Source organism: Heterodontus francisci, chromosome 5, assembly GCF_036365525.1.
Source record: "Heterodontus francisci isolate sHetFra1 chromosome 5, sHetFra1.hap1, whole genome shotgun sequence".
Taxonomy (NCBI): domain Eukaryota; kingdom Metazoa; phylum Chordata; class Chondrichthyes; order Heterodontiformes; family Heterodontidae; genus Heterodontus; species Heterodontus francisci.
Window position 1 is genome coordinate 82,599,268 of NC_090375.1, and position 19,768 is coordinate 82,619,035.

At 40.1% G+C, this 19,768-nt stretch overlaps 1 protein-coding gene across 1 annotated transcript in view; it reads right to left on the reverse strand.

The window, feature by feature from the left end:
* Positions 1–19,768, reverse strand: part of smchd1 (structural maintenance of chromosomes flexible hinge domain containing 1) — a 268,185-nt gene that overhangs the window by 232,669 nt on the left and 15,748 nt on the right. The window contains exons 6-10 of the mRNA XM_068031705.1: positions 16,597–16,711; positions 15,797–15,916; positions 15,139–15,305; positions 14,077–14,167; positions 2,088–2,298 (exon numbers count right to left, since the gene is read on the reverse strand). Coding sequence (XP_067887806.1) covers positions 2,088–2,298; positions 14,077–14,167; positions 15,139–15,305; positions 15,797–15,916; positions 16,597–16,711 — 704 coding nt within the window. The remainder of the gene's footprint in view (positions 1–2,087; positions 2,299–14,076; positions 14,168–15,138; positions 15,306–15,796; positions 15,917–16,596; positions 16,712–19,768) is intronic.

A 19,768-nucleotide genomic window follows, 5' to 3' on the forward strand; every position in this document is an offset into this window, starting at 1 on the left:
TACCACCCAAAAATAAAGTGTGATTTTATGGTCTTTGATTCTTGGATTAATACATAAAATCCCTCTTTTCTTTGGATATCTTCTCTTCAATGAAAACTATTTCAGAAACCATATTTATTATTGCTCATGCTTTCCTGCCACAGACAATCATGGGGATGGGGATGGGGTAAATATCTCGGCATGGATTGAATTGGTTAACAGTCAGAAAACAGAGTAGGAATAAATGAGTAATTTTCAGGTTGGCAGATGCTAACTAGTGGGGTACCGCAAGGATCAATGCTGGGTCCACAGCTATTTACAATCTATATTAATAGATTTATTTTTTATTTTTATTTAGAGATACAGCACTGAAACAGGCCCTTCGGCCCACCGAGTCTGTGCCGACCAACAACCACCCATTTATACTAACTCTACAGTAATCCCATATTCCCTATCACCTCTCTACACTATGGGCAATTTACAACGACCAATTTACCTATCACCTGCAAGTCTTTGGATGTGGCAGAAAACCGGAGCACCCGGCAAAAACCCACGCAGACACAGGGAGAACTTGCAAACTCCGCACAGGCAGTACCCAGAATCGAACCCAGGTCCCTGGAGCTGTGAGGCTGCGGTGCTAACCACTGCGCCGCCCTTTTAGATGTGGGGACCAAGCATAATGCATCCAAGTTTTTGATTTTTTTTTTAAAAAAAGGATTCAAAATTAGGTGGTAAGCAGAAATGATGCAAAGAGTCTGCAAAGCGATAGACAGTTTAAATGAGTGGACAAGAACATGGCCAATGGAATACAATGTAGGGAAGTATGAAATTATCCACTTAAGAAAAAAATAGAAAAGCAAATTTTTTTTTTGAATGGTGAGTGTCTAGGAAATGTTGCTATTCAGAGGGACCTGTGTGTTCTTGCATACAAATTACAGAAAGTTACAGAACGTTTCGGGACCCGAAACGTTAACTCTGCTTCTCTTTCCACAGATGCTGCCAGACCTGCTGAGTGATTCCAGCATTTCTTGTTTTTATTTAAGGCAAATAGTATGTTAGCCTTTACTGAAAAGGGATTGGAGTATATGAGTGAAATTGTCTTACTGCAATTATATAGGGCTTTGGTTAAGACAACACCTGGGAGTGTGTTTCGGTCTTCTTACCCAAGCAACAATATACTTGCCTTAGGAGGAGTGCAAAAAGGCTCACTAGATTGACTTCTGGGATAAGGGAATTGTTTTATAAGGAGAGATGAGTAGACTCATCCCATATTACCTAGAATTTAGAAGAATGAGAGGATATCTCATTGAAACATCTAAAGTTCTTAAGGGATTTGACAGAGGAGAAAAGCTGAGAAAATGGTTTTCCCTGGCTGAAGAATCTAGAAAAGGGAGTCAGTCTCAGAATAAGGGATCAGCCATTTAGGACTGAGTTGAGGAGAAATTTCTTTACTCAAAGGATTGAGTGTCTTTGGAATTCACTACCCCAAAAAGTTGTGGATGCTCAGTCATTGAGTATATTCAAGATAGAGGTCAATAGATTTTTTGATACTAAGGGAACCGAGGCATATGGAGATAATGAGGAAAAATACAGCTGAGGTGGATCAGTCATGATCTTACTGAATGGCAAGCAGGCTCAAAGGGCTAAGTGGCCTACTCCTGCTCCTATTTCTTATGAAACTTAAATATCTATTGCTGAAATAAATTACTACAGAAGCACAGCATAGTTTACTTTGTGTTTAAAATGATGAAGCACTGAAATGAATTTCTGTAATGGTATCATTGGAGAATTGCTGACAGTACAAGTAGTTTCACAAGATATTTCAATCTAAATAGCACAAAAACAAATTAGGGCTGAACATTTGTACCATACATATAAAGACCAAAACCATACATGTGAAGACCAAAACTTAGATGGGATTGGCGATGGTGGAGGGGGGGCAGAGAACAAAAAAAGAAAATTCTGATCAACATAAAAAGTAGCATAGCAGTAATTTGTTCCTTTCCTCATGAAGCCTGCAAATAAGAATTCTGCTTGAACAGTTAGGAAATTAGCAAAGCTCCCTCTCTCCCACCATTTGAACCAGTTCAAATGAGAAGCCATCTTACTGAATGGACAGCTAACATCTTCAGGGTATGTTTCTTTGTCATACAAGAAAGGATGATAACGTATTACTCCTTCTACAACGCCTTCTCCTTCTACGTGCGCTTTAAATTCAAAGCAGTCAGCAGCAGTGTTGATGAAGAGAGTCTGCATGTCATCTTTTATTTCCCTTAGATTCACAATCTTAGGAACTTTGCCCTTCTCAAACATGGAGATCTAATATAAAAGGAACATGAAAAGGCACATTAGAACTGAAAACACAACTAAAGGAAATCGGATCATCTGATCTGCTTACAAAATAGAAACATTTCGCTATGAATGCTCTATTCTTTACTTTAATCTTTCTGTATTTCAAAATCATATTTAAATAGTGTCAGCGATAAATCAGGAGAACAAGTTTGGAGGTTAATGAGCCCTTTTAAATTTATATGGCTGAAGCAGACTTAATGACTGTTAATTTAGCTCCCTGACATCAGAGTCAGTAACTTCACCAAGCCAATAACCAGCACAAAAATATATTTAGTTAACCAAAAGTAAAGTTTAACTTATTGCTGATAATATTTGTTTTTTTAGGTCCTCCCATGAGAAATATAATTTTAACCACAATTATAATGCAAAGTTACTTCTAACTCAAACTGAAATCCCAAAGTACATGGTATTAATAACTTTGCTAAGAGAAAAATATCTACACAGATTAAAACCATATAATACTTCTGATCACTTGATAGCAAGTGACTGACCTTTCCCATTTGGTTAATAGAGGTGAGATAAATCTAACTAAAATCCTGTTAAAATTGTTCCTTTTGCAATTACATTTCAATAATTATTTAACTGAACTAACATCAGCACCAAAGCAGGTTCCAAAAATTAGAGTGAAGAAGTTTCATTAGCAGGATCTTCTGTACAACACAAACTGGTTATAAGGAAATGTGGCAATCTGAGGGGCGGGAGGATAAACAGCCAGAGGTTTCAGTTCATATTGGTACCAACAACATAGGTAGAAAGAGGAATGAGGTCCTGCAAGCAGGTTTTGGAAGCTCAGAAAGAGATTAGCAAGCAGGACCTCATTAAGTAGTAATCTCCAGATCACTCCCAGTGTCAAGGGCTTGTGAGTATACAAATTGGAGAAAAGAGATGAATGCATGGCTGTAGTGATGGTGCTGGAGGGAGGATTTTAGATTCCTGGGACATTGGGGCCAGTTCTTGGGGAGGTGGGACCTTATACAGGCCTGACGGGTTGTACTGAGAGAGAGCCGGGACCAATCACCTCGTGGGGCAGTTTGCTATTGTTGTTGGAGAAGGTTTAAACTAACTTGGCTAAGGGATGGGAACCAGGATATCGCAATAGGAAGGACAAACAAGTGGCACAAAGGATTGAGAGCAGATAGCACTACAGTAAGATAGAAATGGTGGGTATTAGTTGGAGTCAGAGTAAGAGGTAATGCAATAAGGTCTAAATTAAGTTTAAAATGCATGTATGTAAATACACGAAGCGTGGTAAATAAAGCTGGTAAGCTGCAGGTGTAAACAGCCACATGGGAACATGTGGTTGTGGCGAATACAGAGGCCTAGCTCAGTAAAGGGAGGACTGGATACTAAATATTCCTCGATATAAAATGTTCAGGAACGACAAGGAAGGAAAGAAAGGAGAGGAGAGGGCCATAATGATTAAGATTACTACAGCATTGTAGAGGATGTCCTAGAAGGGTTAAGGATTGAATCTATTTGGTCAGAGAGTTAAGAAACAATAGAGGTATTGTTACACTACTGGGTGGATTCTATAGGTCACCAAGTAGAGGGAAAAAGAGATAGAGGAGCAAATTTGCAGGGAAGTTAGAGAGGGGTGCAAAAACTTTACAGTAGTGATAGTGGGTGATTTCAATTATCCTAATATAGTCTGGGATAGCAATAGTATAAAGGGCAGAGATAGGGGGAGGAGTTTTTGAAATGTGTTCAGCAGAATTTTCATGATCAGTATGTTTTCAGCCCAAAGACAAAAGGAGGCAATGCAGGATCTGGTTCTGGGGAATGAGGTGGGCCAAGTGGATTAAGTGTCAGTAGGGCAACATTTAGGGGACAGCGATCACAGTATCATAAGGTTTAGGTTTAGCCATGGAAAAAGGACAAGAGGTGAATCAGAGTAAAAACATTTAATAGATGGAGGGCCAAATTCAGTGGGGTGAGAATGGATCTGTCCCAGGCAAGCTGGCAAAGATTGCCAGGTAAAACTGTAACGGAACAATGAACTGCCTTTAAGGGGATGAGTTGGGTACAGTCAAGGTACATTCCCATGAGGGGGAAAGGTGGGGCATCCAAATGCAGAGCTCCCTGGATAACGAGAGAGAGAGTAAGATGAAGCTGAAAAAGGGGGCTTATGACAGATGTCAGGGTGATAATACAAGTGAAAAACAGGCTGAATATAGAAAATTCAGAGAAGTGAAAAAGGAAATGAGAGGCAAAGAAAGAGTATGAGAGGCCAGCAGCCAACATAAAAGGAATCCAAAATGAAAGCTAAATGTTGGAAATCTGAAATAAAAACAGAAAATGCTGAAAATACTCAGGTCTGGCAGCATCTGTGGAGAGAGAAATAGAGTTAATGTTTCGAGTCAGGTATGACTTCTTCAAAACTGTTCTGAAGAAGGGAATCCACAAGTCTTCTATAAGCATATATATAGTAAAAAGGCAGCAAGGAGGGGTGGGGCCAATTAGGGACCAAAAAGGGGATCTATGCATGAAGGCAAAGGGCATGGCTGAGGTACTAAATGAGAGCTTTGCATCTATCTTTCCCCAGGAAAAAGATGCTGCCAAAGTCATATTGAAAGAGGAGGTGGTTGAGATATTAGACTGTCTAAAACTGATAAAAAAGGAGGTATTAGGCCGGCAGCAATTAAAGTTGATAAGTCACCAGGACTGGATGCGTTGCATCTGAAGTAGAGTATAGGTAGTAAGAGTACAAATTGCAGAGGTACTGGCCATAATCTTACAATCCTCAAATACAGGGATAGTGCCAGAGGACTGGAGAATTGCAACTGTTACACCCTTGTTCAACAAAGGGTGCAAGGATAGGTTCATCAGATACTGGCCAGTAAGTTTAACCTTGGTGGTGGGAAAGCTTTGAGACAATAATCCATAACAAAATTAACAGTCACTTGGACAAGTGTGGATTAATTAAGGAAAGCCAGTATGAATTTAAGGAAAATTGTGTTCAAACTAACTTTAGAATTAGAATTAGAACATTACAGCGCAGTACAGGCCCTTCGGCCCTCGATGTTGCGCCGACCTGTGAAACCATCTGACCTACACTATTCCATTTTCATCCATATGTCTATCCAATGACCACTTAAATGCCCTTAAAGTTGGCGAGTCTACTACTGTTGCAGGCAGGGCGTTCCACGCCCCGACTACTCTCTGAGTAAAGAAACTACCTCTAACATCTGTCCTATATCTATCACCCCTCAACTTAAAGCTATGTCTCCTCGTGTTTGCCATCACCATTCTAGGAAAAAGACTCTCACTATCCACCCTATCTAACCCTCTGATCATCTTATTTCTTTTGGGCCTCCTTATCTCGAGAGACAATGGATACGCGCCTGGAGGTGGTCAGTGGTTTGTGAAGCAGCGCCTGGAGTGGCTATAAAGGCCAATTCTGGAGTGACAGGCTCTTCCACAGGTGCTGCAGAGAAATTTGTTTGTTGGGGCTGTTGCACAGTTGGCTCTCCCCTTGCGCCTCTGTCTTTTTTCCTGCCAACTACTAAGTCTCTTCGACTCGCCACAATTTAGCCCTGTCTTTATGGCTGCCCGCCAGCTCTGGCGAATGCTGGCAACTGACTCCCACGACTTGTGATCAATGTCACACGATTTCATGTCACGTTTGCAGACGTCTTTATAACGGAGACATGGACGGCCGGTGGGTCTGATACCAGTGGCGAGCTCGCTGTACAATGTGTCTTTGGGGATCCTGCCATCTTCCATGCGGCTCACATGGCCAAGCCATCTCAAGCGCCGCTGACTCAGTAGTGTGTATAAGCTGGGGGTGTTGGCCGCTTCAAGGACTTCTGTGTTGGAGATATAGTCCTGCCACCTGATGCCAAGTATTCTCCGAAGGCAGCGAAGATGGAATGAATTGAGACGTCGCTCTTGGCTGGCATACGTTGTCCAGGCCTCGCTGCCGTAGAGCAAGGTACTGAGGACACAGGCCTGATACACTCGGACTTTTGTGTTCCGTGTCAGTGCGCCATTTTCCCACACTCTCTTGGCCAGTCTGGACATAGCAGTGGAAGCCTTACCCATGCGCTTGTTGATTTCTGCATCTAGAGACAGGTTACTGGTGATAGTTGAGCCTAGGTAGGTGAACTCTTGAACCACTTCCAGAGCGTGGTCGCCAATATTGATGGATGGAGCATTTCTGACATCCTGCCCCATGATGTTCGTTTTCTTGAGGCTGATGGTTAGGCCAAATTCATTGCAGGCAGACGCAAACCTGTCGATGAGACTCTGCAGGCATTCTTCAGTGTGAGATGTTAAAGCAGCATCGTCAGCAAAGAGGAGTTCTCTGATGAGGACTTTCCGTACTTTGGACTTCGCTCTTAGACGGGCAAGGTTGAACAACCTGCCCCCTGGTCTTGTGTGGAGGAAAATTCCTTCTTCAGAGGATTTGAACGCATGTGAAAGCAGCAGGGAGAAGAAAATCCCAAAAAGTGTGGGTGCGAGAACACAGCCCTGTTTCACACCACTCAGGATAGGAAAGGGCTCTGATGAGGAGCCACCATGTTGAATTGTGCCTTTCATATTGTCATGGAATGAGGTGATGATACTTAGTAGCTTTGGTGGACATCCGATCTTTTCTAGTAGTCTGAAGAGACCACGTCTGCTGACGAGGTCAAAGGCTTTGGTGAGATCAATGAAAGCAATGTAGAGGGGCATCTGTTGTTCACGGCATTTCTCCTGTATCTGACGAAGGGAGAACAGCATGTCAATAGTCGATCTCTCTGCACGAAAGCCACACTGTGCCTCAGGGTAGACGCGCTCGGCCAGCTTCTGGAGCCTGTTCAGAGCGACTCGAGCAAAGACTTTCCCCACTATGCTGAGCAGGGAGATTCCACGGTAGTTGTTGCAGTCACCACGGTCACCTTTGTTTTTATAGAGGGTGATGATGATATGTCTCTATTAAGTCACCTCTCCTCTTCCTTCTCTCCAACGAAAACAACCTCAAGTCCCTCAGCCTTTCCTCGTAAGACCTTCCCTCCATACCAGACAACATCCTAGTAAATCTCCTCTGCACTCTTTCCAAAGCTTCCACATCCTTCCTATAATGCGGTGACCAGAACTGCACGCAATACTCCAGATGCGGTCTTACCAGAGTTTTGTACAGCTGCAGCATGACCTCGTGGCTCCGAAACTCGATCCCCCGACTAATAAAAGCTGACACACCATATGCCTTCTTAACAGCCCTATTAACCTGGGTAGCAACTTTCAGGGATTTATGTACCTGGACACCAAGATCTCTCTGTTCATCTACACTACCAAGAATTTTCCCATTAGCCCAGCATTCCTGTTACTCCTTCCAAAGTGAATCACCTCACACTTTTCTGCATTAAACTCCATTTGCCATCTCTCAGCCCAGCTCTGCAGCCTATCTATGTCCCTCTGTACCCTACAACATCCTTCGGCACTATCCACAACTCCACCGACCTTGGTGTCATCCGCAAATTTACTAACCCACCCTTCTACACCCTCTTCCAGGTCATTTATAAAAATGACAAACAGCAGTGGCCCCAAAACAGATCCTTGCGGTACACCACTAGTAACTAAACTCCAGGATGAACATTTGCCATCAACCACCACCCTCTGTCTTCTTTCAGCTAGCCAATTTCTGATCCAAAGCTCTAAATCACCTTCAACCCCATACTTCCGTATTTTCTGCAATAGCCTACCGTGGGGAACCTTATCAAACGCCTTACTGAAATCCATATACACCACATCCACTGCTTTACCCTCATCCACCTGTTTGGTCACCTTCTCGAAAAACTCAATAAGGTTTGTGAGGCACGACCTACTCTTCACAAAACCGTGCTGACTATCGCTAATGAACTTATTCTTTTCAAGATGATTATAAATCCTGTCTCTTATAACCTTTTCCAACATTTTACCCATAACCGAAGTAAGGCTCACAGGTCTATAATTACCAGGGCTGTCTCTACTCCCCTTCTTGTACAAGGGGACAACATTTGCTATCCTCCAGTCTTCCGGCACTATTCCTGTCAACAATGACGACATAAAGATCAAGGACAAAGGCTCTGCAATCTCCTCCCTAGCTTCCCAGAGAATCCTAGGATAAATCCCATCTGGCCCAGGGGACTTATCTATTTTCACACTTTCCAAAATTGCTAACACCTCCTCCTTGTGAACCTCAATCCCATCTAGCCTAGTAGTCTGAATCTCAGTATTCTCCTCGACAACATTTTCTTTCTCTTCTGTAAATACTGACGAAAAATATTCATTTAACGCTTCCCCTATCTCCTCTGATTCCACACACAACTTCCCACTTGATTGAATTTTATTGATGAAGGAACAGAGATGGCTGATGTTGGTAATGTGCTTAATGTGGTGGTGTATATGGACTTCCAAAAAGCATTTGGTAAAGTTCCACATAATAGACTTGCCAGCAAAGTTGAAGCCCATGGAATAAAAGGGGAAGTGGCAGCATAGATTAAAAGTTATTTTTAGGACTGAAGGAAGGGATGCAGTGAGGTTTCCAAGAGGTCGATACTAGGACCACTGCTTTTCTTGATAAATATATGTATAGACTTAAATTCGTGTGTACAGGCCACAATTTCAATTTTGCAGATGACACAAAACTTAGAACTATTGTTAACTGTGAGGAGGATAGTGATAGACTCCATGCCTATATAGACAGGCTGGTGGAATGGGCAGATGAAATTTAATGCAGCCAAGTGTGAAGTGCTACAGTTTGATAGGAAGAACGAGAAGAGGCAATAGAAAACAAAGGGCACAATTCTAAAAGGGGTGGAGGAATGGAGAGATCTGGGGGAATATGTGCACAAATCATTGAAGGTTGAGAAAGTCGTTAAAAAGGGGCTTTATAGTTGAAGGATATAGTAAAAAAAGCAAAGAAATTATGACAAACCTTCATAACACTGTCTGTCTCAACTAATTCTGGGCACTACAGTTTAGGAAGGACATGAAGGCTTTAGAGGGTACAGAAAAGATTTGAGAATGGTTCCAGGGACACGAGACTTCAGTTACATGGATAGATTGAAGGGGCTGGCGTTGTTCTCCATAGAGAAGAGGAGTTTGAGAGGAGATTTGATAGAAGTGTTCAAAATCATGAGGGGTTTAAGCAGAGTAGATAAAAGAGAAATTGATCCCGTTGGCGGAAGGGTCTCGAACCAGAGGACACAGATTTGCAATTGACAAAAGAACAAACTGTTACTCGAGTAAAAACATTTTTTAGACAGTGAGTGATTAGGATCTGGAATGCACTACCTGAGGTTATAGTAGAGGCAAACACAATCACAGCCTTCAAAAGGGAACTGGACAAGCACCTGAAGGGAAATAATTGCAGGGATACAAGGAAATGAAGGGGGAGTGGGATGAGCTGAGTTGCTCATGCAGAGTAGGCATGGACACAATCTGCCGAATGGCCTCCTGCTGTGCTGTAACCATTTTATGATCCGATGAATTAATTTTAATTCCTACGCTTCGCATTCTTGGCTCACTAACCCTTCCAAGACAGACTTCTGCTCTCCTCATCACAAGAGGTCACCAATACTTTTCCAGCAAGAAAAACAGGTAAAAGGACCCAACATAGATTTGCAATATGAAGTAAGACTCATTTAAAAATTGCGAGTTTTAAATAAATACAGTTGAAGAAAAATGCTTATTTCCAAGAATTTGCCCTAAAAGCAATTGGGGAAAATTGGGAAGAAAAATGCTTAGGTTAAGCCACTAGAGGACTGCATCCAGTTCTGGTCACCACACTTTAGAAAGGATGTGAGTATCCGTGAAAAGGGTGCATTGGAGATTTACCAGAATGGTTCCAGAGATGAGGGGTTTTAGCTGCAAGGCTAGGTTGGAGAAGCTGGGGTTGTTCTCCTTGGAACAAAGGAATCAGAATATACAAATAAGGAGCAGAAATAGGCCACTCGCCCCCTCAGCCTGCTCCACCATTCAATAAGATCATGGCTGATCTGATGTAATCTCAACTCCACATTGCCGCCTTGCCCTAATAACCTTTCACCCCCTTGCTCATCAAGAATATATCTACCTCTGCCGTAAAAATATTCAAAGACTGCTTCCACCGCCTTTTGAAGAGAGTTCCAAAGTCGCACAACCCTCTGAGAAAACATTTCTCCTCATCTGTCTTAAATGGGCACCCCTTACTTTTAAACAGTGACCCCTAATTCTAGATTCTCCCACAAGAGAAAACATCCTTTCCACATTCATCCTGTCAAGACCACTCAGAATCTTATATGTTTCAATCAAGTCACCACTTACTCTTCTAAACTCCAGCGGATACAAGTCTAGCCTGTCCAATTTTTCCTCATTAGACAACCCGCCCATTCCAGGTATTAGTCTAGTAACCATTCTCTGAACTGCTTCCAATGCATTTACATCCTTCCTTAAATAAGGAGACCAATACTGTACACAGTACTCCAGATGTGGTCTCACCAATGCCCTGGATAACTGTAGCATAACCTCCCTACTTTTGGATTCAATTCACCTCGCAATAAATGCTAACATTCTATTAGCTTTCCTAATTATTTGCTGTACCTGCATACTAACTTTTTGCGATTCATGCACTAGGACACCCAGATCCCTCTCTATCTCAGAGCTCCGCAATCTCTCACCATTTAGATAATATGCTTCTTTTTTATCCTTCCTGCCAAAATGGACAATTTCACTTTTTCCCACATTATACTCCAGTTGCCAGATCTTTGCCCACTCACTTAACCTATCTATATCCCTTCGTAGCCCCCTTATGTCCTCTTCACAAGTTAATTTCCTATCTACCTTTGTGCCATCAGCAAATTCAGCAACCATACCTTCGGTCCCTTTACTCAAGTCATTTATGTAAATCGTAAAAAGTTGAGGCTCCAGCACTGACCTTGTGGCACACCACTCGTTACATCTTGCCAACCAGAAAATGACCCATTTATGCCTACACTCTGGTTAGCTAACAAGAAACAATTTTCTATCCATGTGAATATGTTCTCCCTAACACCATGAGCTGTTATTTTCTGCAATAACCTTTGATGTGGCACCTTATCAAATCTGGAAATCTAAATAGAGTACATTCATCAGGTCCCCTTTAGCCACAGCACATGTTACTTCTTCAAAGAACTCCAATAAAATGGTTATACATGATTGCCCTTTCACAAAACCATGTTGATTCTGCCGGAGTACCTTGAATTTTTCTAACTGCCCTGCCATAACCTCTTCAATAATAGCTTCTATCATTTTCCCGAAGGCAGATGTTAAGATAACTGGCCTGTCGTTTCCTGCTTTGTGTCTCTCCCTGTTTAAATAAAGGAGTTATATTGGCTATTTTCCATTCTAATGGAACCTTCCCCAAATCTAGGGAATTTTTGGAAAATTAAAACTATCTCACCAGCCATGTCTTTTAACACTCTAGGATGAAGTCCATCAGGAACCAGAGACTTGTCAGGCCACAGCTCCAACAATTTGCTCAGTACCACTTCCCTGGTGATTGTAATTTTGAGTTCCTCCCTCCCTTCCATTTCCTGATTTACAGCTATTTCTGGGATGCTACTTGTATCCTCTATGGTGAAGACCGATGCAAAGTACCTGTTCAATTCATCTGCCTGCTCCTATTTCCTTTATTAATTCCCCAGACTCACTTTCCATAGGACCAAAGCTCACTTTGTTAACTCTTTTCTTCTTTAAATATCTACAGAAACTCTTACTATGTTTTTATATTTCTAGCTGGCTTTCTCTCATACCTTAATTTTTCTCTCTTTATTAATCTTTTAGTCATTCTTCGCTGCTTTTTATATTCTGTCCAATTTTCTGACCTGCCACCCACCTTTGTGCAATTATATGTTTTTTCTTTAAGTTTGATACTTTCTTTACTTTTTTAGTTAACCACGAATGGTGGGTCCTCCCCTTGGAATTTATTATTCTGTGTATTCTGAAATATCCTCTTAAGTGTCTGTCATTGCATCTCTATTGAGCTATCCCTTAACCAGTTCACTTTTGCTAGCTCTGCTTTCATGTGCTCATAATTGCCCTTATTTAAGTTTAAAATACTAGTCTTAGACCCACTCTTCTCTCCATCAAACAATGTAAAATTCAATCGTATTATGATTGCTGCTGCCTAGGGGTGCCTTCACGATGAGGTCATGAATTAATCCTATCTCGTTGCACAATGTCAGATCTAGTACGGTCTGCTCTCTGGTTGGCTCTAGAATGTGCGGCTCTAAGAAACTATCCCGAAAACATTCTATGAACTCATCTAAACAACCTTTGCCAACAGATTTTTTTCAGTCCATATGTAGATTAAAATCCCCCATGATTACTGCAGTACCTTTCTGACCCATTGTTTCTTCCTTTATACCCTGTCCTACCATGTGGGTCCTGTTAGGGGGCCTGTACCACCACTCCTACAAGTGACTCCTTGTCCTATTCATTTCTCATTCTCGACCCAAACAGTTTCTACATCCTGGTTTCCTGAACATAGGTCATCGCTCTCTATTGTGCTAATACCATCATTAATTAACAGAGCCACCCCTCCACTTTTTCCTAGCTTCCTGTCCTTCCTAAATATCTTGTACCTTTCAATAGTCAGGTCCCAATCTAGGTCATCCAGCAGCCATGTTTCTGTAATAGCTATCAGAGTCAGATAGAAATAAATAAGATATCCGTTCATCTGTTTTGTTTTGAATGCTGTGCATTCAGATACAGAGCCTTTAGTTTTGTCCTTTTATTATTTTTGTAACCTCTAGCCTTGTCTGATCTACTCTTAGATTTGTACGCTCTGTCCTTTCCTGTCACAGTCTGTTTATCTTTTCCCATATCAATACCTTTCTCTCTCGCCTTGTCTCTATTCTTTGGTTTACCAAATCTTCCCAAATTTGATCCCTTGTCTCCACTAGTTAGTTTAAAACCCTCTCTACTTCCCGAGTTATGACGCTTGCTAGAACATTGGTCCCAACACAGTTCAGGCGTAGACTGACCCAATGGTACAGCCTCCACTTTCCCCAGTACTGGTGCCAGTGCCCCATGAACCGTAACCACTTCTAACACACCAGTCTTTAAGCCATGCATTTATTTCTCTAATCTTATTTGCCCTACTCCAATTTGTACGTGGCTCAGATAGTAATCCAGAGATTATTACGTTTGAGGTCCTGCTTCTTACTTGGCACCTAGCTCCTCATACTGACTAAGCAGTACCCCTTTTCTTGTCCTGCCGATGTCATTGGTACCTGATCTGATAGATTTGACAGAGCTGTACAAGATTACGACAAGTTTAGATAAGGTAGACAAAAAAAGCTACTCCCAATAGCTGATGGTACAAGGACTGGGGAACACAGACTGCAGGTTTTGGGCAAGAGATGCAGTTGGGTTGTGAGGAAGAATTTTTCTTTATGCAGTGAATGGTAATGACGTGGAACTCGCTACCCGTGAGGATGGCGGAAGCAGAGGTGATAAATGATTTGAAAACGAAATTGGATGGACACTTGAGAGAAATAAACGTGCAGGGCTATGAGGATACAGTAAGGCAATAGGACTGATTGGATTACACTGCAGAGAGCCGGCATAGACTCAATGGGCCGAATGGCTTCCTTCTGTGCCAGAATATCTATGGCTCTGAAGAAATGTTTTAAATGCGCCACTCCTTTCAACTATAAAAACTAAAGTAAAATAGTCTTTGGAATGAACCTATAAAATTATTTTCTTTCAACTGAACAAGTATTCAAGGAGGATGCATGAAAACCTATGCTACAAATTTACCTCTATGTCAATGTTGTTAAAAGGCCCTACTTCTTTTGTAGCCGTCATATCATTTCCTTTTGGTCCATGAATATAGTAGTGGTAAATGTGGCTAAAAGCAAAAATATTAAAAATTTTCATAAATCAGCTGAAATTGACAGTAATCCCATAACTGCAACAGAGTTAAAGTGTACAATCTGTCTGAAATAAATAGGTCAAGACACCAAGGAGAAGCAAGCTAAGTCAGTGTGCCTTTAAAATCACCATGCCATGAGCTCATTCTGCTTCCCATGAGTTTGGCCCCTTCAGTTTTTTCACCCAGGAATTAGGCAATAAATTAACTTGTGATGGCTGGATAAAAATCTTTTGTAAAAAATTAAAATTTAATTTGTGAACAAGCAAATGTCTACAAATTTAGATCAGGTATAGAGAGTGGTAGTAGGCAATCTTTTCTTCACTTGTATTCTCCACAGGTTAGAAAATTTACATCTAGTAGTACTCCAAGGATGTTGATCACAAAATTAGGACATTGTTTTATGTATGCAAGAATATTAACACGACAAATGTATATTAACAAAAATACCCTATTTCGGCTTCTAGGGTTTGTCCAGAAAGAAATTTAACTTATCATTTCAGGTTGGCTTGTAGATAGGTTCTTCAAGTCTTAAAACCTTTGCCTAAGCATGACAGTAAAACAAACATCTCGCTAAGAAGGTGTGAAAATTACTGTACCCCACACAAAAATCTAGGCATTATACAGGGGCATACTCATGAATTTACAACATTGGAATTTAAATCTTCTGTGAACACTGATCAATAAGTTTAGTGCACAGCTATCCCCACCTGATGAGTCCTTTTGGAATGTACTTTACAATCATCAGCCCCAAATATTTCAAACTACTTTATGTGGGACAGAAACACTACAAGGGTAACTTGCATTTGTATCTACGTTTGGAAAGCCATAGTTAAGACTCTATAGTTTGTGCTGATGCTGGCATCATGTTTGAAGTGAAATGTTGATGACTTAATGTTGAACTGCAGATTACAGAAAAAATATTTACAGTTTGAACACTTGTCACTTACGCCAATTGCCTAGTCCAGAGATGAAAGTAGCTTTTCAGATACTGTACATGGGCTTGCTGAACTCCTGTGATTACTACTGCAGTAAAGTGTTCCTTGTCTTTTTCCTCCATTATGAGACTATGAAGGAATCGTTCATCTTCACTGGTGATATGCATTGAATCAGTTGGCTATTTGAAAAATGCATAACATTTTGTAACAAATTTTAATCACTTCTGAACTTGAAATATTTTAGCACTAATATCTCAAAATAGAAATCTCTTCTTTGCCCAACTGTCAAAAACACACTACACCTGAAAGCAACATTTCATATACAAAAATTCCCAATGAACCTATGTTTCAATGTGATTTAAATTCAATTCTGAATTTTACTGTTGTTAAACCATCTTAGATTCTTCTAAATTAACATATAGTTAGCAAACTTATTCAATTGCAATCGAGATTCCACTTTGTCCCTCCCTGATGAGACCTAGGTATCACATTATTATACAGGTTTATCAAAGGGAAAGCTACAATGCATTAATTTTAACAGGTTACAACACTTTTGAGTCTATTGGGAGGGTGGAATCACAAAGACTAGAAAAAATTTCCTTCACTTATGAATCTTTTAAATGGATTATTGCTATTAGCAATTATTATAAAGGACTCTAAATGTCATTACCTTTCTGTTTCTGATGAACCCACTATATATTGCTTCTTTATTTTTTTCCTTCTTTTCAAAATCATCTTTAGAAAGTACTAATTCATGTACATCTTGAGAATCGGCTGGCTTGGTTATCATCTGCAGAAAAACACAGAAAAATTACTTTGATAAAAATTGCAGCTGAAAGACAAAGGAAATCTTCATACTTTTTTTAAATAATCAGACAATAGCCAGATAGCCTGTTGTGGAGAATATATGCCTATTGTGCTCTTGAACTAACTTTGATTTTCCTTTAAAACTGATGGACATTCCAAAATTCAATACAGAAATGTTCAGCATATATTCTATTTATATAGATGGTTTTCTGTACTGATAGCGGTGGGTTTTTAAAAAAATTCTATTTAACCATTTATAGCAAATAACAAATTTACAGAGATACTAGATTTACATCAAATTATACAGACTAGAAAGGTTTTTTGAGTAAAGATTTTCTACATACCATACAGTATTCTCTCCCCCCTCATTTGAGGAAGGCACTGGAATTGCCACCACAAATTATGAAGGCATATCAATTTAATGATAGTTCAATTATGTACCGCTACATCTGCGCACCTAGTTTTATCTAACAAAAATAATTATTCATCAAACCAACTTACTGCAAGAACACACTGATACTTCAGTTCTGTCAGGATGTATTGGAAAGAAAAACACTGTTCCACTCAATTACTTCATAAATTTAAAGACAGAAATTGCTAAAACTAATCTTTTACTGTTGAATTGAAATGCTCTTGCTAATGACTATAAATTTCTAAACTTACTCTAGTTGACTGGCCAATGAAGAATACTGCTTGCTTCCCACCAACACCAAAATAGGAAATGTCACTATTGAGACTACGAGGCACCACAGGCGGACGAACATATCCTGAATGATCACTAAAGAAATAAGATTTCTTTTTAATAACTTTTGTAGACAAACAAGATCAAGATTAACAATTTAAATGCTTACTGCAGTTTCCATTAGCATTAATGTTATAGCTGCTCAATACTAATATGGAGTAAAACATTTGCAATGTTAGAAATCTCCAAAAGCTTTATAAAAATTATTAGGTGAAAAAAGCACAAGAGTAAGCAAAATCCAAAACCATGGAAAAGAAGTAAATTCAGTTTAATTTCCACCACTGTGGTAGTCTTATCACCAGACATTTAAAGTGAATCAGGCACCATGTAATAATCGTGATTTGCTGAATAAGTTTCAGATGGGGTTCATTTCTTGGTTGTTGCTCTAGTTCTGGACATCCTTCTAATATTCCCTTTCAAGCAAAGAAAAAGCTGAAAACATTTGAAACATTTTCACTGTGCCAATAAAAATGTACACAAATGAAATGCAAGCATTCAAATGCAAACCTTTCAAACATCTAAGGCACTCAACGCATCATCTTAAAAAGGTGTACACAAAATGAAACATTCAATGTTATGAAAGTGCTATTTTATTTGAGGACTCGTGGTTGAAGATAGTGCAGATGGTTTCGTTTGGGACTAAAGTGATTTCATAGATGCTGGACTTTGCTATTTTTTTTTGAACAAGGTCATTGGAAGGACTTGAGTTTTCTGTTTAAAAACATTTACTGACTGTCACGTCTTCAGCTAAGTAAACTATGGGACTTGTTTGCGGAGAAGTGACATGTCAAGATTTATGGTGGTTTCATTTTGAATACTGTTTTGAGTCAGTTGGAGGTCAGCCTAAGACAGAAGATATCAGTTCATCTTTCTTTCACTTGAGAAACCGTGTGAATCCAGTATGTGATCTGAAACCTCTGATGCCGCATTTCTCCTGGAAAGCCTGCCAGATTAACCCTTAACGCCGCCTGAAAAGAACTGCTCCAGAAAGATCCCTGTGACAACCGTCTGTGCATATTTGGGACATCAGAATAAAGGGACAACTGATATCATTCCATATCGTCCCCTTTTCCTTCAAGAATTAACAAGTATTTGGCCAAAGTATTCTTATAAGGTTTTTTTTTTGTAACAAGGTCTCTGCAGAGTAAACTTCTCTTTTTCTTTAACCAATGTGTGTAACTAATTTTACAAAGGAACTTTCATATTTCAACCTGCGTGTTAATGCGTTGCATCATTACTGAATAAGTGTTTTTTTTTTTAATAACAAATTAATAATTTTGTTGTTTATTAAAAAACCTGGTTGGCGGATTTTATTCTGAAATAAAAATAAGAGTATATAATTTTTTTATTTTAATTCTTTCATGGGATGTGGGCGTCGCAGGCCAGGCCAGCATTTACTGCCCATCCCTAATAGCCCTCGAACTGAGTGGCTTGCTAGGCCATTTTGAGGGCATGTAAGAGTCAACCACATTGCTGTGGATCCGGAGTCACATATGGGCCAGACCAGGTAAGGACAGCAGATTTCCTTCCCTAAAGGACATTAGTGAACCAGATGGGTTTTTACAACAATGGTTTCATGGCCATCATTAGACTAGCTTTTCAAATTCCAGATTTATTAATTGAATTCAAATTCCACCTTCTGCTGTGGTGGGATTCGAACCCATGTCCCCAGAGCAATACCTGGGTCTCTGGGTTACTAGTCCAGTGATAATACCAGTACGCCACCGCCTCCCATATTGGTAAATGGGTAAATGTTTAAATATATGTTGTGACCTGTGGAGAAGTGGAACTAGAGAAAAACAGGTGCACTCCTCCCGCCTTGGTTGTAACAATGTCTATTTGATGCTTTTCATGCAATTCGTGGGGATTTTAGGCCAACATCTTATGTGGATTTTTAGTAAGATTTTCAGAACAGAATCTGTGGTCTAACATGTCTGAGCAGCCAAACCAACCTCAAAAATTGCACAATTACTTGGAACCCTGTTCATCATATAGGTCTGCCCAACATATCAGAATAAGGCATTAGCAATAATGAATCAAAATTCATTTTTACCAAATGCAACCCATTCACTCAATTAATAAAATCTGTTTCAGCTAATCACAAGAAATGCACACCCAAGATTTCTACCACCTGTCGTGAAGAAAGCAGCATAGTTTGGTCTTGTTTCATCATTTTATGTAATATGGTTTAATTTTTAATATCTATTGCATTTAACCCTAACCCCCCACCCCCACTTCATGCTTATCCCAGCCTAGTTTAAGTGGAGCTTGTCATGAAGGAATAGCTCCCTCGTTACTCATTCCTGTTACCATTGGCCCATGCATTGAATCCTCTGCCTCCCACGCCGCGTTTTCAGCCACCCATTTAATCTTCTGTGGGTTGACAGCAGACCTTGGAATCAAAGATTGTTAGGCAAGTGTTACAGAACAACAGGCTGCCTTAAAAGAGAAGGTTTGGGTTCAGCTGAAGTACATTTTCAGAAAGTGGAAAGGAAGGGCAAACAATGCCAGAGCTCCTGGATGTCAAAAGAGATAGAAGGCAAGATGAAGCAGAAAAAGGGGGCTTATAACAGATGTCAGGTGTTAATACAAGTGAGAACCAGGCTGAATATAGGAAGTTCAGAAGGGTAAGCAGCACACAAAAGGAGACTGGCAGCCAATATATAAGGGAAATCCAAAAGTCTTCTATAAGCATATAAATAGTAAAATAGAGTAAGAGTAGGGGTGGTGCCAGAAGACTGGAGAATTGCAAACATTACACCCTTGTTCGAAAACGTCCAGCAACTACGAGACAGTCAGTTTAACCTGGGTGGTGGTAAAGCTTTTGGAGACAATAATCCAAGACAAAATTAACAGTAATTTGGATAATTGTGGATTAATTTTAAAAAGTCTAGCACAGATTTTTTATAGGCAAACTGTGTTTAACTAACTTGATTGAGTTTTTTGGTAAGGTAACAGATGATTGTGAAGGCAATGTGGATGTGGTGCATATGGACTTCTAAAAGGAATTTGATAAAAGTGCCACATAATAGGCTTTCCAGAAATGTTGAAGCCCATGGAATAAAAGGGACAGTGACAGCATAGATATGAAAC